Source organism: Sus scrofa, chromosome 2 (genome assembly GCF_000003025.6).
Source record: "Sus scrofa isolate TJ Tabasco breed Duroc chromosome 2, Sscrofa11.1, whole genome shotgun sequence".
NCBI classification, from domain to species: domain Eukaryota; kingdom Metazoa; phylum Chordata; class Mammalia; order Artiodactyla; family Suidae; genus Sus; species Sus scrofa.
Window position 1 is genome coordinate 56,327,014 of NC_010444.4, and position 23,553 is coordinate 56,350,566.

General features: G+C 35.1%; 1 protein-coding gene across 1 annotated transcript; it reads left to right on the forward strand.

The window, feature by feature from the left end:
- LOC100513138 (olfactory receptor 6F1) lies at nt 20,642–21,565 on the forward strand. Its single transcript, XM_013994606.1, is given in 3 exon segments — nt 20,642–20,712; nt 20,714–21,543; nt 21,546–21,565. Coding segments are annotated over 3 exon segments (921 nt in total).

Consider the following 23,553-nt stretch of genomic DNA (forward strand, 5'->3'; position numbering starts at 1 on the left):
GACAGACCAATGGAACAGAATGGAGAACCCAGAAATAAAGCCAGACACCTATGGTCAATTAATCTTTGACAAGGGAGGCAAGAACATAAAATGGGAAAAGGACCATCCTTTCAGCAAGCATTGCTGAGAAACCCAGATAGCTGCAAGCAAATCAATGAAACTTGAACTCACCCTCACACCATGCAAGAAAATAAACTCAAAATGGCTGAAAGACTTAAATATAAGACAAGATGCCATCAAACTCCTGGAAGAGAACACAGGCAAAACATTCTCTGACATTAACCTTACAAATATTTTCTCAGGTCAGTCTCACAAAGCAGCAGAAATAAGAGCAAATAGAAACCAATGAGACCTAATCAAAACTGACAAAATTTTTCACAGCAAAGGAAACCAAAAAGAAAACAAAAAGACAACTTACAGAATGGGAGAAAATAGTTTCAAAGGATACAACTGACAAGGGCTAAATCTCTAGAACATACAAGCAACTTATACAACTCAACAGCAAAAAACCCCACAACACAATGGAAAAATGGGCAAAAGACCTGAATAGATATTTTTCCAAGGAAGATGTACAGATGGCCAACAAGCACTTGAAACAATGCTCAAAATCCCTGATGATTAGAGAAATGCAAATCAAAACTACCAGGAGAAACCACCTCACGCCAGTCAGAATGGCCATCATTAGGAAGTCCACAAATAACAAATGCTGGAGGAGGTCTGGAGAAAAGGGAACCCTCCTGCATGGTTGGTGGGAATGTAATCTCGTCCCACCACTATGGAGAACCATATGGAAGTACCTCAAAAATCTATACACAGAACTACCATATGACCCAGCAATCCCACTCTTGAACTTATATCCAGAAAAAAAAAAAACTTTCCTTGAAAAAGACACATGCATCTGCATGTTCATTGCAGCTCTATTCACAATATCCAAGACATGGAAACAACCCAAACATCCACTGACAGATGATTGCATTAGGAAGATGTTGTATAGATATACAATGGAATACTATTTATCCGCTAAAAAGAACAAACTAATGTCATTTGCAGTAATGTGGACGGAACTAGATATTCTCATCCCAAGTGAAATAAGTCAGAAATAGAAAGACAAATACCATATTATATCACTTACATCTGGAATCTAATATGTCACAGATGAACATTTCCATAGGAAAAAAATCATGAACTTTGGGAATAGACTTAGGGTTTCTAAGGGGAAGGAGGAGGGAGTGGTGTGGATGGGGAGCTTGGGGTTAATAGATGAAGACTATTGCCTTTGGAATGGATTAGCAATGAGATCCTGATATGTATCACTGGGAACTATGCCTAGTCACTTATGATGGAGAAATGTGAGAAAAAATGTATACATATTTGTATAATTGGATCACAATATTCTGTAGTAGAAAAAAATTTTATTGGAATATAAAAATTAAATAAATTGTTTAATTATAATTGTATGAGATAAAATTGGAAATACAAATTATTGAAACCTATGGATAAAGCAAAAATAGTTCTAAATATCTATAGACAGAGGAATGGGTGAAGAAAATGTGGGAAAGGAAGCAAGATGGCGGAGGATTAGGGGGATGTTCTTGCCCTCTCCGACAAACACAACAAAATGACTCACACAGAACAGCAACTGAATGCTGGCAGAACTTACACCTCCAAAAATGGCAAGAATCTCTTGACATAACTGGGTAAAAGAAGAGAAAAGAGGAGAAAGAGAGAAGGGGAATCAGGACAGGACTGGCACTCCTGAGAGGGAATTGTGAAGGAGAAAGGGAAGCCACACCCTGGAAAGTCACCTAACTTGCAGAAAGATCACCCAAGTTCAAAGAATCTCCAGACACTGAGAAAAGTGCAGCAGCAGGCCTGAGATATGAAAAGCAGAGTGAGAGCTGCACAGATCATCTAAACCACTGGCACACACCCCAAAAACCAAGATGCTTGGGTGGGGCAAGGCACCTAGACCTAGGCTCCTTAGGTTAGTCTCTGGGAGCAGGCCGGGGTTGGTGGGATGGAGACAGCCTGAGGGACTAGGGAGTGGTAAATCATGGGTGGAGATAGCAATAGGCTAAGGGATGGGGAGTAGAAAGACTCAACCAAGGGAACCCAGGAGAAGGTCTGGACCCACAGGAAAGACAAGGTGTCAGCATTGGGGAGGGGGCCCACCATAGAATAATCCTTGTCCCCCAGCATGAACACTTGCCCACCAGCTAGCAAAGAGCAAATCTTCCCAGCAATACCCCTCTCCCCCAGCTCCCACATGCCTGACCAGAAGCCACCTGCCATCCTGGCAGACTGGCCTTCCCACCAGCAGGAAGCCAACCACCACTGTGGCTTTCTCTGGCCTAGCCTTCCCTGCACACAGGAAAACACAGCTCTCCTGCTGAGCAAGACTGCCAGTACTGTCTGCCCTTGGGAAGTGATCTCTTGCCTCAGAGTGAGCCAGCTAGCCCCACCTGCCCACAGGAAGTGTTCCACTCCTGTGGGGCAAGCCAGCCAGCACCACCCACCCTAGAGAAGCACTCCATAGCAGTGCTAGGGCAAAACCTGGTATATGGGGAGTGCACCTCCATCACAAAAAATAAAAACACAAGGAAGATGAAGAAGCTCAGAAATCATTCCCAGTTAAAGCAACAGGAGAACTCACCTAAAGCAGTCAACAATGAAACAGACCTCTGCAGTCTGACAGACGTGGAGTTCAAAAGGAAAATAGTGAAAATACTGAAGGAATTAAGAGAAGATATGAACAATAATGCAGACTCCTTCAGAAAAGAACTAGAAAATATAAGGAAGATCCAAGGAAAACGAGAAAATTCATTTGCAGAGATACAAACTGAACTAAGGGCAGTAAAAACCAGAATGAATAATGCAGAAGAACAAATTAGTGATGTGGAAGATAGAAAGTGGAAATCACTGAAACAGGACAGTAGACACGAAACCAAATGAAAATACATGAAAGGAATATAAGAGACATATGGGATAATATAAAGGGCCAATCTACACACAATAGGAATTCAAGAAGGAGAAGAAAAAGAAAAGGGGATTGAAAATATATTTGAAGAAATTATCACTGGAAACTTTCCAAATCTAAAGGATACTGATTTCAAGGTACAGGAAGCACAGAGGGTTCCAAATAAGTTGAACCCAAATAGACCAACACAAAGACATATTATAATAAAAATGGCAAAAATAATGATAAAGAGAGGATCCTAAAGGCAGAAAGAGAAAAGCAATGTGTCACTTATAAGGGAACTCCCATAAGGCTATCAGTTGATTTCTCTACAGAAATTCTACAGGCCAGGAGGGAATGGCAAGTGATATTTAAAGTGCTAAAAGGAAAAAACATACAACCTAGAATTCTCTATCCAGCAAGAATATAATTTAAAATAGAAGGTGAAATAAAGAATTACCTAACAAAAAAAGCTAAAAGAATACAGAAATACAAAGCCCATTCTGAAAGAAATACTGAAAGGGCTTCTCTAAATTAAAAAAAAAAAAGAGGAAGAACTAGGATGGAGGAAACCACAATCAGAGAGCAGTCACTTAAATAAGCCAGCATACATATCTAATCATGAAAATGTTTAAAATAAACTAAAATTTTAAAAAATAAATCAAAAACATAAAATGTTGGCAAGAGTAGTAAGAAAATAAATAGATTATTTCTCTCTTTTTAATTTTTTCTTCTAATTTTATTATGGCAATAAAGTGTTTGAACCTACAGGACTATCACACTAAAACACACAATTATAGGAAGGGGATAACATACTTAAAAAAAAAGGGCAAGCACAAAAGCAAACCAAACATTACATTCACAAAAAATGAAAAGAAAAGACTCAAGCAGAAAATAATTGGAGACCATCCAACCAAAAAAAGAAAGGAAGACTGGAGAATCATAGAATCAACTGGAAAAGGGTTGATTTTTAAAATGGTTTTAAATGGCAATAAAGAAACATCTATCCATTATCACCTTAAATGTCAATGGACTGAAGGCTCTAATCAAAAGACACAGAATGGCAGATTGGATAATAAACTAGAAACTTTCAATTTGCTACCTGAAGAAGCTCATTCCTGGGCAAAGGACACATGTAGATTGAAAATGAGGTGGTGGGAAAAGATATTTCATGGCAATGGACAAGACAGGAAAGCAGCAGTTGCAAACCTCATATCAGAAAAAAATAGACTTTAAAATGAAGGCCATAAAGAAAGACAAAGAAGGACACTATGTAATGGTTAAAGGATCCATTCAAGAAGAACATATTACAATCATCAATATATATTCCCCTAATATAGGAGTACTCAGATACATAAAACAAATATTAATAGACATAAAAAGATAAATTGATGGGAATTAATACCCCACTCACATCAATGGACAGATCCTAGACATATAACCAATAAGGCAACAGAGATCCTAAAGGACACAATAGAAAATTAAGACTTAATTGATATTTTCAGGACATTGAATCCAAAAAAACAGAATACACATACTTCTCATGTGCACATGGAACATTCTCAAGAACTGATCACATACTGAGGCAAAAAAGCTAAGCTCCACAAATTTATGAGTATAGAATTTTTTTTCTGACCACAATGGCATGAAACTAGAAATCAACCACAGGAAAAAAAGTGAGAAAAAACTGATTACATGGAGACCAAAACACATGCTACTGAAAACCAGTGGGTCAATGAGGAAATCAAGAAGGAAATAAAAAAATACCTTGAGACACATGGTAATGAAGACACAACCTCTCAAAATATATGGGATGTTGCAAAAGCAGGGCTCAGACATAAATTCATAGCAATACAGGCCTTCCTCAAAAAAGAAGAAAAATCTGAATTTGACAACTTAACCCACCACCTAAATGAACTAGAAAAAGAACAAAATAACCTAAATTCAGCAGAAGGAAAGAAAGCATAAAGATCAAAGATGAAATCAATGAAATAGAGATGCAAAAAAACAACAGAAAAAATCAATCAAACCCAGAGCTGGTTCTTTGAAAAGGTTAACAAAATTGACAAACCTCTGGCTAGACTCACCAAGAAGAGGAGAGAAAGAACCCAAATAAACAAAATTAGAAATGAAAAAAGAGAAGTCACAATGGATACTGTAGAAATACAAAAAAAAAACATATGAGACTACTATGAACAATTATATGCCAACGAATTTGACAATCTGGAAGAAATGGGCAACTTTATAGAGACTTAAAGCCTGCCAAAACTGAATCAAGAAGAAATAGACCAACTGAACAGACCAATCACTAGAAATGAAATTGAATATGTCATAAAAAACACTCCATATAACTAAAATGCAGGACCAGATGGCTTCCCAGGCAAACTCTACCAAACATACAAAGAGAAACATGGGCACATCCTCCTTAAACTTTTTCAAAAGGAAGACTCCCAAAGACATTCTATGATGCCACCATCACCATAATTCCAAAATCAGACAAAGATACCACAAAAAAAATTATCAACTGATCTCTTTGATGAGTATAGACAGAAAAATTCTCAACAAAATTTTAGCCAACCGAATTTATGACATATCAGGAAGATCATACACCATGACCAGGTGGGATTCATCCCAGGTGCACAAGGTTGGTTCAACATATCAAATCAATCAACATCATACACCACATTAACAAAAAAAGTCAAAAACCTTATGATCATCTCAATAGACGCAGAAAAAGCATTTAACAAAGTCCAACATCCATTCATGATAAAAACTCTCACCAAAGTGGGTATAGAGGGAACATTCCTGAACATAATGAAATCCATTTATGACAAACCTACAGCAAGTATAATATTCAATGGAGAAAAGCTGAAAGCCTTCCCACTAAAATCTGGAACAATACAAGGATGCCCACTCTCACTGCTGTTATTCAAAAGAGTACTGGAAGTCCTAGCCACAGCAATCAGACAAACAAAAGAAATAAAAGGCATCCAAAGAGGAAGAGAAGAGATAAAACTGTCACTGTATGCAAATGACATGATACTATACATAAAAAACCCTAAGGACTCAACCCATAAAACTGCTTAAACTAATCAAAAAATTCAGAAAATTAGCAGGATATAAGATTAACATTCAGAAATCAGTTGTGTTTCTGTATACTAATAAAGAAACAGTAGAAAAGGAATACCTACAACTACAGATGTGATAAATTCATTTGAGTAATAATAAAAAAAGGAATACAGAAACACAATACCTTTTAAAATTGCACCTCACAAAATCAAATACCTGGGAATACACCTGACCAAGGATGCAAAGGAACTTTATGCAGAGAGCTATAAAACATTAATCAAGGAAATTAAAGATGTAAGGAAATAGAAAGATATTCCATGCTCCTGGGTTGGAAACATTAATATTGTAAAAATGGCCACACTACCCAAAGCAATCTACAGATTCAATGCAATCTCTATCACATTACCCATGACATTTTTCATAGAGCTAGAACAATGCAGAAATTTATATGGAATCACAAATGGCTCAGAATTGCCAAAGTAATCCTGAGGAACAAAAACCAAGCAGGAGGCATAAATCTCCCAGACTTCAGGCAATATTACAAAGCCACAGTCATCAAGACAGTGTGGTACTGGTACCAAAACAGACATATAGACCAATGGAACACACTAACGAATCCAGAAATAAATCCAGACACTTATGGTCAATTAGTCTTTGACAAAGGGGGCAAGAACATAAAATGGGAAAAAGTCTATTCAGCAAGAATTGCTGGGAAACCTGGATAGTTACAAGCAAATCAATGAAATTAGAACTCACCCTCACACCATCTGCAGGAAAATAAACTCAAAATGGCTTAAGACTTAAATATAAGACAAGACACCATCAAACTCCTAGAAGAGAATGCAGGCAAAACATTCTCTGACATCAATCTTATGAATATTTTCCCAGGTCACTCCTGAAGCAACAGAAATAAAAAATAAACCAATAGGACGTAAATCAAACTGACAAGATTTTTCGCAGCAAAAGAAACCAAAAAGAAAACAAAAAGACATCTTATGGAATGGAAGAAAATAGTTTCAAAAGATGCAACCGATGTAGGCTTAATCTCTGGAATATACAAATTTATACAACTCAACAGCATAAAAGCCATCGACCCAATGGAAAAATGGGCAAAAGACCTGAATAGACAATTCTCCAAGGAAGAGACACAGATGGCCAACAAGCACTTGAAACAATGCTCAACATCTCTGATTATTAGAGAAATGCAAATCAAAACTACCATGAGATAACACCTTACACCTGTCAGAATGGCCATCATTAATAACTCCACAGATAACAAATGCTGGAGGGGGTATGGATAAAAGGGAACCCTCTTGCACTCTTGGTGGGAATGTAAGCTTGTACAGCCGCTATGGAGAATCATATGGATGTACCTTAGAAATCTATACATAGAACTAACATGTGATCAAGCAATCCCACTCTTGGGCATATATCCAGACAAAAATTTCCTTAAAAATGGCACATGCACCCACATGTTCATTGCAGCTATATTCACAATAGCCAAGTCATGGAAACAACCTAAATGTTTATTAACAGATGACTTGATTAGGAAGGTGTGGTATATATATACAATTGAATACTACTCAATCATAAAAGAGAATGAAATAATGCCATTTGCAGCAACATGGATGGTACTAGAAACTCTCATACTGAGTGAAATAATTCATAAAGATAAAGACAAATACCATATGATATCACTCATTTCTGGAATCTAGGGCACAAATGAACCTTTTCACAGAAAAGAAAATAATGGACTTTGAGAATAGACTTGTGGTTTCCCGGGGGGGAGTGGGAAGGAATGGGAGGGATAAGGAGCTTGGGGTTAACGGACACAAACTACTGCTCTTTGAATGGATTTACAATGAGGTACTGCCTACAATAAGAACAGTACTGAGGGCTGCCTGGTAGCACTGAGAAGTGTGTCTAGATACATATAATGCAGCATGACAATGGGAGAAAAAATTAAGTTTACATGTATGTGTAACTGGGTCTCAATGCTGTACAGTGGGGAAAAAGTGTGTTAGGGAAATAACAATAAAAAGTAAATTAAATGAAACATGTACATATATACAATGGAATATTACTTAGTCATAAATAAGAATAAAACCATGCTATTTGCAGCAACATGGATGGACCTAGAAATTATCATACTCAGAGAAGTAAGACAGTGAAAGACACATGCAGGATAATATTACTTTTATGTGGAACCTAAAAGAAAGGATACAAATGAACTTATTTGAAGAACAGAAACAGACTAAAAGACAATAAAAAATACGGTTACCAAAGGAGACATTTGGGGTTGGTGGATGGACTTGGGTTTGGGATAGGCATATGCACAGAGAGGTATATGGAAAGATTGGCCAGTGGGGTCCTGCTAATTAGCACAGAGAACTCTGTCCAATATTCTGTAATAAGCTATCTGGGGAAATAATCTTAAAGAGAATGGATGTGTGTAAATGTTTAACTGAATCATTCTTTTATATAGAAGTAACTATCACAAATTTGTAAATCAACTATAGATCAATAAAACTCTCAAAAATGAAAAAATAGAAGTTTATGCACAATATCTGTGGCAATAGAGACACTCCAGTCAGTAGCCAAGCAGAACACTGCTGCCAGCAGCCCAGAAGGGGATTGCAGGAGTGGCACACATTTCATGGCTACCACATGAACATGGCAAGTGATGAATGTTACATAACTGCAAAGAGTGCCTTTTAGCAACATCTGGGGGTAGCCATAGTCCTTGGGGTTGCAGAGAGTGCACCCCTAGAGGGGTTAAAAAAAGGGTATGAATGCCAGAATATCACTTGACCCTGCGGCTACAGAGAGCAGTTCCAAAAGCCTCTGCAGCAAATGGTGTGACTCCAGAAGCAGCTGCTAAAATTGCCTACAATAAGAACAGTACTGAGGGCTGCCTGGTAGTAAAAGGGATCACAGGAGTCACTTCTGCCCCTCCCCCCTGTTATAGGAGCAGTCCTACGAACTGTGAACCTCTACTGTTTGCTTCATGACACCATCCCTATCAGTCATGTGGTTCCAGGAGAGGTAGCATGAAACTGCTGCTCCCACTGTGTACTCTGGGTAACTCTACCACTGCTGACAACTCCAGGATTGGGCAAGAGCTGTTGCATCTACATACCTGCTGTCAAGAAAATGATAAACATAGAGAGGTACAAAATATTAGATGACAAAAAATAGCTTTCAGACAAAGACATAAAACAAAAATAAATGAATGATGATGAGATTGGCAATTTACCTTAAAAAATATTCAGAGTGAAGACAGTAAAGATGATCTAAGATACCAGAAAAAGAAGGGAGACACAAAAATGAGAAGTCACAAGAAATGTTTGCCAAATAAGTAGAAGATATAAAGAACAAGCAAAATAAGATGAAGAGCACAATATCTGAAATAAAAAAAATACACTAGAATAAATCAATGGCAGGACAACAGAGGCAGAAGAATGAATTAAGTGATCAGGAAGACAAGAGTGATAGAAATCACTACCACAGAAAAGAAAAAAAGAGTGAAAAGAACTAAGGAGAGTGTAAGAGACCTTTACTATCACAATAAATGTACTAACATTTGTGTCATAGGGTGTCTAGAATGAGAAGAGAGAGAGGACCAGAGAAAATACTTGAAGATATCAGAGCTGTAAAAGTTCCTAACTGGGTAAGGAAATATTTATTCAAGTTACGGAAGCACAGAATTTCCCATAAAGGATAAATCAAGAAGAAACATAGCAAAATACATACTAATTAAAATGAAAAATAATAAATATGATAAAATAATTTATGATTTTTATTTTTTCCATTGTTATTGGTTTACAGTGACTTGTCAATTTCCTACTGTACACCAAAGTGACCCAGACACACACACATACACACTCTTTTACTTACAATATATTCATCCTGCACCATCACAAGTGACTAGATATAGTTCCCTGTGCTATAAAGAAGGATGTCATTACTTATCCATTACAAATGTATTCCAAATCCATCCCACTCCCTCCCCCACAAGTCTGTTCTCCAAATCCATGAGATTCTTTTCTGTAGAAAGGTTCATTTGTGCCATGTATTAGATTCCAGATATAAGTGATATCATATGGTATTTGCTGTTCTCTTTCTGACTAACTTGGCTTAGTATGAGAGTCTCTAGTTCCATCCATGTTGCTTCAAATGGCATTATTTCATTCTTTTTATGGCTGAGTAGTATTCCATTGTGTATATATACCACATCTTCTTAATCCATTCATCTGTCAATGGACATTTAGGTTATTTCCATGTCTTGGCTATTGTGAATAGTGTTGCAATGAACATACAGGTACATGTATCTTTTTCAAGGAAAGTTTTGTCCAGATATATATATATATATGCCCAACAGGGGAATTGCTGGGTTATATGGTAGTTATATATTTAGTTTTCTTAGGTACCTCCATACGGTTTTCCATAGTGATTGCACAAATTTACATTCCCACCAACAGTGCCAGAGGGTTCCCTTTCCTCCAGACCCTATCCAGCATTTGTTGCTTGTGGACTTGTTAATGATTGGCCATTCTGGCTGGTGTGAGCTTGTATCTCATTGTAGTTCTAATTTGCATTTCCCTAATAGTCAGTGATATTGAGCATTTTTTTCATGTGCCTCGTGGCCATCTGTACATCTTCTTTGAAAAAATGTCTATTCAGGTCTTTTGCCCATTTTCCAATTGGGCTGTTGGTTATTTTGCTGTTGAGTTGTATATTTTAGAGATTAATCCTTTTTCAGTTGAATCTTTGAAACTATTTTGTCCCATTATGTAGGTTTTTTTTTTTTTTATGGTTTCGTTTGCAGTGCAAATCTTGTCATGGTTATTTTGATAGGGATTTCTTTGAATCTGTAGATTGCTTTCAGTAGTATGGCCATGTTTATGATATGATTTTTTCCAACCCAGGAGCATGGAATATCTTTCCATTTATTTGAATCTTTTTTAATTCCCTTGATTAATGTTTTTTGATTAAGGTTTTATAGTTATTAGCATATAAGTCTTTCACCTCCTTGGTCTGATTTATTCCATGGTTTTAATTTAGTGGCACATGATTTGAAAAGGTATTTATTTTTGTGTTCTTTTTCTTATATTTCATTGTTAGTATACAGAACTACAACCAATTTCTGAATGTTAATCTTGTATTCTGCTACTTTGTTGAATTCATTGATCAGTTTGAGTAGTTTCTGTGTGGACTCCTCTGGGTTTTCTATATATAGTACCATGTCATCATAACTTACCTCTTCTCTTGAAATTTGAATGTATTTTATTTCTTTTGTTTGTCTGATTGCAGTGTCTAGAATTTCTAATACTATATTGAATTAAAAGTGGTGAGGGTGAGCATCCTTATCTTGTTCCAGATTTTAGTGGAAAGGCTTTCAGATTTGCTCCATTGAGTATTATATTTACTGTGGGTTTGTTATAAATAGCTTTTTTATGTTAAAGTGTTTCCTCTACACCAAGTCTGGTAAGAGCTTTTATCATGAATGGATGATAGACTTTGTTAAATCCTTTTCCTTCATCTACTGAGATGTGGTTCTGGAAAAATTTAAGAAGGATGGGTATAATCCTCTTTTTGTGTTTGGTGGAATTCACCTGTGAAGCCATCTGGTCTTGAACTTTTATTTGTAAGGAGTGTTTTCATGACATATTCAATTTCATTTCTAGTGATTGGTCTGTTAAGTTGATCTATTTCTTCTTGATTCATTATTGGTGGGTGGTAAGTCTCTAGAAAGTTGTCCATTTCTTCTGGGTTGTCAAATTTGTTGGCATTTAATTGTTCATAGCATTTATTTATTTATGTATTTCTGCAGTATCCATTGAGATTTCTCATTTTCATTTCTAATTTTGTTTATTTGGGTTCTTTCCCTCCTCCTCTTGGTGAGTATGGCCAGAGGTGTGTCAATTTTGTTTACCTTTTCAAGGAACCAGCTCTTGGTTTTACAAATTTTTGGTGTTCTTTTTTTAATCTCTATTTTAATGATTTTCTCTCTGATCTTTATGATTTCTTTCTTTCTGCTGGGAGGTTTAGTTTGTTCTTCTTTTTCTAATTAATTTAGGTAGTGGGTTAAGTTGTTGATTTGAGAATTTTCTTCTTTTATAAGTAAGGCCTGTATCACTAGGAATTTCTCTCTAAGCACTGCTTTTGTGGCATCCCATATATTTTGAATGGTTGTGTCTTCATTATCATTTGTCTCAAGGTATTTTTTTTAATTTCCTTTTTGATGTCCTCATTGACATACTTATTTTTAGTAGCACGAATTTAGTCTCCATGTAGTCAGTTTTTTTCTCATTTCTTTTCCTGTTGTTGATTTCCAGTTTCATGCCATTGTGGTCAGAGAAGATACTTGAAATAATTTCTATATTCTAATTTGTTGAGATTAGTTTTGTGCCCCAGTATGCAGTCAGTCTTTGAGGAGGTTCCATGTACACTTGAAAAGGTATTGTGATTTGTTTGGATGTAATGTCCTGAAAATGTCAATTAAGTTCATTTTTCTACTGTGTCATTTAGGGTCTCTGTAGCTTATTGATTTTCTATCTAAAGGATCTGTCCATTGATGTGAGTGTAGTGTTTAAATCTTATTGTATTCCTATTATTTATTTTTTTATATCTGTTAGTATTTGTTGTATATATTTGGGTGCTCCTATATTAGGGGGATTTATTGATGATTTTAACCTTTCCTTGAATGGATTATTTTATTATTAAATAGTATCATTCTTTGTCTTTCTTTAACATCATCAATTTAAAATCTATTTTGTCTGATATGAGTATTGCAACTCCTGCTTTCCTGTCTTGTACATTGGCATGAAATGTTTTTTCTCATCCCCTCACTTTCAATCTATATGTGTCCTTTGCCTAAGGTTGATCTCTTGTAGAGAGCTTATTGTAGGTTCTTACTTTTTTTAAAATCTGCCACTCTGTATCTTGATTGGAGCATTCAGTGCATTGATGTTTAAGGTAATTATTGGTAAATATGTATTTAGTGCCATTTTAAACCTTGTTTTCCAGTTGATTTTATGATTCTCCTTTGTTCATTTCTTTTATTGGTTGGATGATTTCCATTTATTTTTTGCTTGTGTGCTTTTCTTTTTAGTTTTTGTTAATGTAATGTTTGTTTTTGATTAGTGGTTGCCCTGTTTTTTTAAGTATGTAAACAAACCACTTCCTATATCTGCTTGCTTTAGCCTGATAGTCATATAAGCTCAAACACATTATTTTAAAAAAGAGATTAGATTTTACTTTCCTTCCACACATTCTATGATTTTGAACATCATTTTAAAATTTTCATGTTTGTCCTTTCACTTTTCCTTGAGGTTGTTATCACTTTTACAATAGGTTTTTATTTTTTTATTTTTTGATTTCCACATATCTTTATAAAAATTGTAATGAATGTACAATGAATAGGTTATGATATTCATAGTCTTTTATTATTTATAATTTTGCTGATATTTTTATTTTTTTTATTGCAGAATCCTCAGCAAACTTAATTTTACTTCTTTTTTAATGAATTTATTTTTTATTGTTATTTCCCCAACTCAATTTTTTTCCCATTGTACTGCTTGGGGATCCAGTAACACATACATGTAGAAATATTTTTTCTCCCATTATCATGCTCCATCCTAAGTATCTAGACATAATTCTCAGTGCTACACAGCAGGATCTCATTGTTAACCTCTTCCAAAAGTACCAAGCTACCAATCCATCCCACTCCCTCCCCCTCCCTCCAGGTGACCACAAGTCTAATCTCAAAGTTCATGATTTTCTTTTCTGTGGAAAGGTTCATTTGTACTGTATGTTAGATACCAGATATAAGTGATAATCACATACAAACACAATGCATTTGAAAATTGCACCACAAACAAACAAATACCTGGGAATACACCTGACCAAGGAGGTAAAGGAATTTTATGCAAGAGCTATAAAACATTAATCAAGGAAATTAAAGAAGATGTAAGGAAATGGAAAGATAGTCCACGCTCCTGGGTTGGAAACATTAATATTGTAAAAATGCCCATACTACCCAAAGCAATCTACAGATTCAATGCAATCCCTATCAAATTACCGATGACATTCTTCACATAACTAGAACAAACTATCCAAACATTTATATGGAACCACTAAAGGAAATTCTGAGGAACAAAAACCAAGCAGGAGGCATCGCTCTCCCAGACTTCAGGCAATATTACACAGCCACAGTCATCAAGGCAGTGTGGTACTGGTACCAAAACAGTCATACAGACAAATGGAACAGACCAGAGAACCCAGAAATAAACCCAGACACCTGTGATCAATTAATCTGTGGCAAAGGAGGCAAGAACATAAAATGGGAAAAAGACCGTCTTTTTAGCAAGCATTGCTGGGAAACCTGGACAGCTGCATGCAAATCAATGAAACTAGAACTCACCCTCACACCATGCAAGAAGATAACTCAAAAATGGCTGAAAGACTTAAATATAAGACAAGACGCCATCAAACTCCTGGAAGATAACATAGGCAAAACATTCTCTGACATCAACCGTACAAATGATTTCTCAGATCAGAGTCACAAAGCAACAAAAAGAAAAGCAAAAATGAACCAATGGGATCTAATCAAACTGTTAAGTTTTGTGTGGCAAAGAAACCGAAAAGAAAACACAAAGACAAAAGGAGAACTTACAGAATGCCGAGAAAATAGTTTCGAATGACGCAACTGACAAGCACTTAATCTCTAAAATTTACACGCAATTTATACAACTCACCAGCAAAAAAACCCACAATGCAATGGAAAAATGTGCAAAAGACCTGAATAGATGTTTTTCCAAGGAAGATGTGCAGATGGCCAACAAGCACATGAAAAAATGCTCAACATCCCTGATTATTAGAGAAATGCAAATCAAAACTACCATGAGAGACCACCTCACACCAGTCAGAATGGCCATCATTAGGAAGTACACATATAACAAATGCTGGAGGGGGTGTGGAGAAAAGGAAACCCTCCTGCACTGTTGGTGGGAATGAAAGCTTTACAACTGCTAAGTAAAACAGCATGGAGTTACCTTTTAAATCTACACATACTACCATATGATCCAGCATTCCCACAGTACCATATGATCCATCATTCCTATTCTTGGGCATATATCTGGGCAAAACTTTCCTTAAAAATCACATGCACCTGCATGTTCATTGCAGCTCTTTTCACAATAGCCAAGACTTGGAAACAACCCAGATGTCAATTGATGGATGATTGGATTAGAAAGATGTGGTATAGATACACAATGGAATACTATTCAGCCATAAAAAAGAATGAAATAATGCCATTTGCAGAAACATGGATGGAACTAGAGACTCTCACACTGAGTGAAGAAAGTCAGAAAGAGAAAGGCAAATACCATATGATGTCACTTACATCTGGAATCCAATATAAGGCACAAATGAACCTTTCTACAGAAAAGAAAATCATGGACTTGGAGAATAGACTTGTGGTTGCCAATGGGGTGGGGAGGGAGTGAGGTTGTTGGGGAGCTTGAGGTTAATAGATACTTACTATTGCCTTTGGAATGGATTAGCAATGAGATCCTGCTGTGTATTACTGGGAACTCTGTCTAGTCACTTATGATGGAGCATGATAATATGAGAAAGTAGAATGTGTACCTGTATGTGTAACTAGGTCACCATGCTGTACAGTAGAAATAAAATTGTATTGGGGTAATAACTATAAAAAGTAATAATAAAATAAAAAAAAATAAATAAAAGAATTTTGCCTCCTGCTTGGTTTTGTTCCTCAGGATTGCCTTGGCAATTCTGTGTCTCTTATGTTTCCATATAATTTTTGGATTGTTGGCTCTAGTTCTGTGAAATATGTCACAGGTAGTTTGATAGAGATGGCATTGAATCTGTAGATTGTTTTGGGTAGAATGGCCATTGTTATGATGTTAATTTTTCCAACCCAGTTACATGGGATATCTCTCCATTTCTTTGAGTCCTATTTAAATTCCTTGATTATTGTTTTATAGTTCTCTGCATTATGTTTTTTACCTTCTTAGTCAGATTTGTTCCTTGTATTTAATTTTTGCAGGTGTGATAAAAGGTATTGTATTTTTGTATTCCTTTTCTAACATTTCATTATTGATATACCAAAATGCGACATTTAACCACAGAAAAATGATTGAAAATAATCTGAAACTGCCCATTTATTTATTTTAATTGAATTATAGTTGATTTACAATGTTAGGTTAATTTCAAGTGTACAGCATAGTGATTCAGTATTTTTGCAGATTATACTCCATTATAGGTTATTACAAGATAATATCTACAATTCTCTGTGCTCTAAAGTATATCCTTGCTGATTATCAATTTTATACATATCAGCTTGTATCTGTTAATCCCATACCTCTAATTTGTTCTATCACCCTGACTTCTCCCCCTAGGTAACTTTAAGTTTGTTTTCTGTATTTGTGAATCTGTTCTGTTTTGCTTATACAATCATTTGTATTATTTTTAGATTCCACATATAAGTTATATCACACCACACATTTAGAAATATTAACAAAAATAAGTCTTGTTCAGCTAGCCCTAAGTACCCAAGAGAGAGAATTAATATGCTACCTTCTCTCAGAAGATTCATGAACACATAAGTAATTACCCAATAGTAGATTGTTTTCAGTATAGAGCTCATTAGGAGGAAGACTGAGGTGGAGAAAATGTAAAACACCAAAAGGAAAGTTGAATGTAACTAGAACAAGACAGAATCAGGTAGAATGAAAAAAAAGGAAATAGAAAAAGGCAGAACAAATTTAAAAGACAATGGCAGATTGAGTTAATTAAAAAGTAATGGATATTAAAAAGATGTGTACCATAAAATAATAAGACGGAAGAATAAAGGGGGAGAGAGTTATTGAAATCAAAATATATTTTTTTTCACTAAAATAAAACTAAGGACTGAAGAAACAGGGTAAAGATAAAGTCAAAAGACAGTTCATAGAGTTTATGCTAATGGTAGAGAAAATTTCAACTGGTAAGTGATCAATCTTTTCTGCATTCATTATGCTTTAGCCAATGATAGATTCAATTAATGGGTAAATTTGTTATCATAAATTTGTGCTATGTGATAGCATTTAATCAATACCTCAAATCTCCTATCATTCAGAAATTATGTAAATGTATCTATTTTGCTAAAATAGTGAATGTTAGTACAAAAATGTCTTATGTATGTAAATCACCTTCTAAATGTATAAATTAAAATTACTTGTTAAATGTCATTATTTTTTTTAAATTCAATCTATTAAAAAAGAGATCAAATTCTTGTTTAATTTTAAAACATAAAAAAGTTATTTGTTTAAAGCCAGTAAATCAAAATATTACTTTAATTTTTTAAAACTCTTGTTATCTGCATAAACTCGCATACAATCCATCTTATAATTAATTTTAAAATACTCAAACCTAGAGCAATATATACATGCTTTAAAATGTGAGGAATGATCATCAAATACTTTAAGCAAATATTATTAGTTTATGATTTCTGACAAATTCAATGATATAACTGAAAATAAAAATCTGAAAATAACATTTCATAATATAGCAATGGGTATCATATTTATTCTCTAATTTTCAGTTATCACAAATTGATTCTTAAATTTGGAAAATGATAAAATAATTATTTTATTCACATTTTTACATTTTACTTACTGTCATCTCATATAACAGATTTTATAAACAGCTTTGATCTAGTTCTATTTTAGAAATCAAATGGTTACATCTGTTTGAATATAAATTAAAATATCACTTATCTGAATCTTCCAATCAAATACATGCATACATATATATATATACACATACATATATATACACACACACACACACACACATATATATATGTATATACAGCTTTTTAGGTCCACATCTGTGGCATATGGAGTTTCCCAGGCTAGGGGTCAAATTGGTGCCACAGCTGCCAGCTTACACCACAGCCATGGCAATGCAGGATCTTAGCCACACCTGGGACCTACACTGCAGCTCATAGCAATGCTGATCCTTGATCCACTGAGTGAATCCAGGGATCAAACCCACAACCTCATGGTTACTATTTGGATTTGTTTCCACTGTGCCACAATGGGAACTCCCCAGATACCTATTTTTAAAATGTCTTTGAAGGAAGTAGGTACAAGGTATTGTGGCTCTGGGATCAAATCTCTAGAATCAATAGTCACAGCTCCATTTTGGACAGCCTCTCTAGCGTCTTTGTGTTTTAATTACCTCCTCTGTAAAAATAGTAAGATAAAAATAAAGCTAAAGTAATAGAATTAAAGATTATGTTAGTGACTACCAAGTAAGCATTCACAATATGTTAGCTACTGTTATCTAGTACTATGAGTTTATGGTTACCTGGTGACTTTGACTACCTTTCAAAGAAGAACAACTGAATAACACCAAACACATTAACAATGACTGTGGGCACTTTGAACTAGAAAACATTTTTAACTATATTGGTTGGAAATGAGTGATATAGATGTTGGAATATATTAGCTTTAGGAAATTTGTGAAAACTATTATTTATTACTAATGTTATTATTACTATTATTTATTACTAATCTGTTTATTACTAATGGATATTTTTATATTTTTTATTGCTCTGTCTCACTCCTCAATGTGTAAGTCAGGTTATATATTTTTGTTAGAAAAATTAATAATCCAAGTCCTTTTCTACTCAAATGGTCAAATGTTGGGAGAGTAATGTCATCTCCCTGATCTTCAGAATCTTTTTAAAAATTGAATTGAAGTATAGTTGATTTAAAGTTTTGTGTTAATTTCTGCTGTACAACAAATTAATTTAGTTATGCATATACACATAACCATTCCTATATAGGTTATCCCAGAATATTGAGTAGGTCTCCCTGTTCTATACAGCAGGTTCCCATTGATCATATACAATAGTGTGCATATGCGAATCTCAAGCTTTATTTACAAAATTAGAAGGATGCTAGATACTTGTTCCTCAGGATAGGATGCCCAGTCGGTGATGCTTTCTGGATATTTATGTGAAATGCAAAATCACAAGCACCACTGCTTGTATTTTAACATCATACTCAAGTGATTGACGTGCACATTAGAACTTAAGATAATTGCTGTGACTGACGCTGAAGCCTACTTCTGCCTTAAAGGGCATTTAAAAGTGAGGTATACTCACAGTATGGACACCTTAACTTTGTAGACCTTTTGAAGTATAAATATGCTTGTTGACTCTGTACACATGTAACAATTCTGCTGAGATTTATGGAAGAGATTACATTTGGTATTGGAGAGTGAGTATTGGAGTACTGGACATTTAGTATTGGAGAGTGTCATACGTGAAAATGTGGAGAGAAAACGTAAGGAAAATGCAGAGATTGAAGGCACCAAAGTCTTTTTGCCTTGTTCGAAATTCTGCCTTTAAAAATTCTGCCTTTAAAATGTAGGTTCTAGTGACCTGAATATTCAATAGTTACACATTCCCAACTGAAGGTTATAATTTATAAGCTCTGTCCTCAAAAGAGGCTTTTAGAAATAAATTACAAGAATTAAACAAAACAAAAAAACTAGTTTCAAAATAAATGTCTGCTTTTCAGCCTGTTCTTAGTGCACTCACTTCCAAATAAGCATCAAAATATCCTTAAGATTATGCCTTGAAATAAAGTCTTATTTTTTTCTGGATATCAAAAATACTATAAATTTAATCTGTATAATTAATTAAAAACAGTTTTCTTGTTATCTAAGAGATTAAGCTCTGGTCTGTGTTTTTCTTATAATAATTTACTGATCATTTATACTTTGTGGAACTATATCTTCAGTAAGCTTATAGCAATATCTTTTTCAAAATACTATGGATATTATTTTATGGAGAAATAAAACTTCCTAAATCAAAAAAAAAAATACCCTAGTTCAGAAAGCAGTTGCCTTAAGTGCAATGTTTAATATAGAAATATTTTTGGTGTGAATAATGTATCACATTAATAAATTTAAACATGAAATGATCAAGATCAGAGAAGTTAAATTTTTTTTGAATTTATATAGTTTATTTCTAGATGCTACTTTTGATGTCAGAGCAAATTATATTAAAAGATAAATTTATAACCTACAACTGTGAGACATGAATTTGACTAGAACTTATATTTGGAAGGCCTAGTTCTGAACAAAGACAAAAACACAATTTCATTTAAGGACAATGCAGAAATAGTAGTGAATTGAATCAGTGTTACATGGTCAGCCCTTTGCGGGTTAGATGTAATCTAACTGTGGCTTGACTAGAACAAGATAATAGAGCTAAAAAGACTCGATTTCAATCTTGAATCTTAAGTGTAACCATGGATGTGATCTTTGCAAAATTGCTAAAGTTATTTGCATATGTCTCTTGAATCGTTTGTTGGTTATAATAACATCTCTCCATTTCATTAAATTAACTGATATTAATCATGCATAGCTTGAAGTACAGAGTGGGCACTAAACAAATTTTGGGTTATCAGTCTGCATTCAGCTATTGAAGCACTTTCATCAATCTATTTCTTTTTATCTTTCTAGGACTCTGTGATTGGATCAAAGGCATCAGTGTAGGTTCTCTGTTTTCTGGTTCATCTCAGTATTTCAATGAGGACAGACAATGAATGTATCTCCCAAGACTTCCTCCTACTGGGCTTTCCTGGGTCCTAGGTCCTTCAACGCTCTCTTCTTGCTTTTTCTGATTATGTATATCCTCACAGTCAGTGGTAACATGGCTATCTTGATGTCGGTGTGTACCTCCCACCAGCTACACACTCCCATGTACTTCTTCCTGAGCAATTTCTCTTTCCAGGAGATTTGGTATACCACAACTTCAGTCCCTAAAGTCCTGGCTATTCTCCTGGGGAAAAGCCAAACTGTATCATTTACCAACTGTCTTTTGCAGATGTACCTTGTTTTCTCATTGGGCTGTACAGAGTACTTCCTCCTGGCAGCCACGGCTTATGACTGCTATCTGACCATCTGCTATCCTCTACACTATGGCATCATCATGAACAGCCTCCTATCAGCAGAGTTGGCTCTGGGCTCCTGGGTCTGTGATTTCATGGCCATTGCTATTCCCAAAATCCTCATGAGCAGTCTTTCCTTCTGTGGCCCCCACACCATCAACCACTTCTTTTGTGACATTGCACTCTGGATCACGCTGGCCTGTAATAGCACATGAGCAGTAGAACTAGTGGCTTTTGTGATTGCTTTTGTGGTCATCTTACATTCTTGCATTATCACCCTGGTATCCTATGTTTATATCATCAGCACCATCCTCAGGATTCCCTCAGCCAAGGGCAGGAGAAAAGCTTTTTCTACCTTCTCCTCCCATTTCATTGTGGTGCTCATCTGATATGAGTCCACAATCATCCTTCATGTGTGCACTTCCATTAAGGAGGCCTTTGATCTGACAAAAGCTGTCCATGTCCTAAACACTGTGGTGACTCCAGTTCTAAACCCCTTCATCTACACTCTCCATAACAAAGAAGTAAGAGAAAGTCTGATGAGAAATGGAAGGGAAAATAAACTGCCTCCAACAAAAATGACCTCTGTCAATTGTCTCCATACATGTCCAGGTGTCCTAAGTAAGAATATGAAGAAAAAGAGCAAATCTTCTTTGATACAAGAAGAGGAAAAACTTGAAAAAAAATCAAAACAAATAAAAAACTCTTTCTATCTGCTCTACTTTCTCATATGTGATAGGAATTGGAATGCTTAATATAAACAAACTGGACTTTTTTTATTGTCTTTTTAGGGCCGCATCCTTGGCACATAGAGGTTCCCAGGCTGGGGGTCTAATTGGAGCTATAGCCACCAGCCTACACCACAGCCACAGCAATGCCAGATCCGAGCCATGTCTGCAAACTACACCAGAGCTCATGGCAAAGCCAGATCCTTAACCCACTGAGCAAGGCCAGGGATCAAACCCGCAACCTCACGTTCCTAGTCGGATTTGTTTCCACCACACCATGATGGGAACAAACTGAACTTTTTAAGGAAAAAAAAAAAAAAAAAAACTTTGTGAAATGGATTAGGTTTACCCTTGGCTTTCATTTTTAAAATGAGGTGCACATTTCCCCCATCACTCAGTGGGTTAAAGACCTAGTGTTTTCACTGCTGTGGCTCCAGTTACAGCCCTGTCATGGATTCAATCCTTGGTCTAGGAACTTCCAATTACCACAGGCAAAAATTTAAAAAAACCCAAAAAATTTGACTGAGTGACTTTTCTGTAGATTAGAAATTGGCACAACACTGTAAATCAACCGTAATGAAAAAAAATTAAACCTGAATTGTACTTCGGCGGTGAGAAGGGTATTATGCTAGATAAACTCTAAATTCTTGTCCATTTTAAAGACTGTTTTGATCACATAAGTAAACACATTTGAGGCCTCTATTTGTGAAATATAGGGTGTAAAAAATGGAAGTTTAGATGAATAATAAGATAGCAAATCACAGCATGCAATTATTTCAACACACTATTTTTTGATAAAATATAGAAATATATATATCTATTGCATGACAATATAATAATATATAATCATATAACATAGTATATATTATTATATATATTATATATGTGATGGTAATTATAATGTGTTACTTTTGTTTAAGAAGGATAGTGAACAAAGCATTCGAACAAGCAAATGAGGAAAAGTTACAGGTAGATAAACAAGACTGCCAGAGGGTTTGGATAAAGCAAAAAGTTTTACGTAACAAAAAGTTGGCCTTAGAAAAGGAAAATACTTAATGGATTCTGACTGTTAGCAAGTCATCAAGTTTATACTACTCCAAGGCTTCAAAGGAAAAAATAATTATAGAAAATATAATTATGATAGTTATTTGATTTTCCTTCAGATGACTTATCTCCAAGTCATTGAGAAGCAATATACTTTCATTTTCAACCATTAACATACAGAGATGAAGGTTTTATTTCTCTCTCTTTATCCTTATCTCTATGGCTATTGATTAAAAGCAGCAAAGGGGGTTCCTCAGGCTGAACCATATGTAATATATCCTCTTCCATACTGGCTCACACATGTACATGTGAGCTGCTTCCTACAGGAGAAAAGCCTGTGGGGTTGAGCAGCAGCTACATTTTAGATCCTATTTATTTTTTTTTTATTTGAAATCTTCTGAATCTTCTCTCAAAAATAAGGTAGGAGAGTATGGAATAAGAAAGTATTTGTTTGGAGTAAAAAGGAGAAAATATTTCCCTCTGAGAATAAAGAATATTAATTTTCAAAAGATATGTATGTTTGAAATTCTACTTCTTAATTCCCCATAATGAAAAATTGTACACATGATCTCATCACCTCCTTTATTTACTTTGAGAATGAACTCCAAATCCATGAAATTTCTAAGCTGTAAAAAACTACAAAATATCAAAAGGAGATTTTTGGAGATGATAAATATATGTAGTACCTTGGTTTTAGTGATTGTGTCTTGCTTGTATGTGTATGTACAATGTTATCACTATGTATAGAGTAAATGTGTGTATTTTTGTCAGTCAGTTG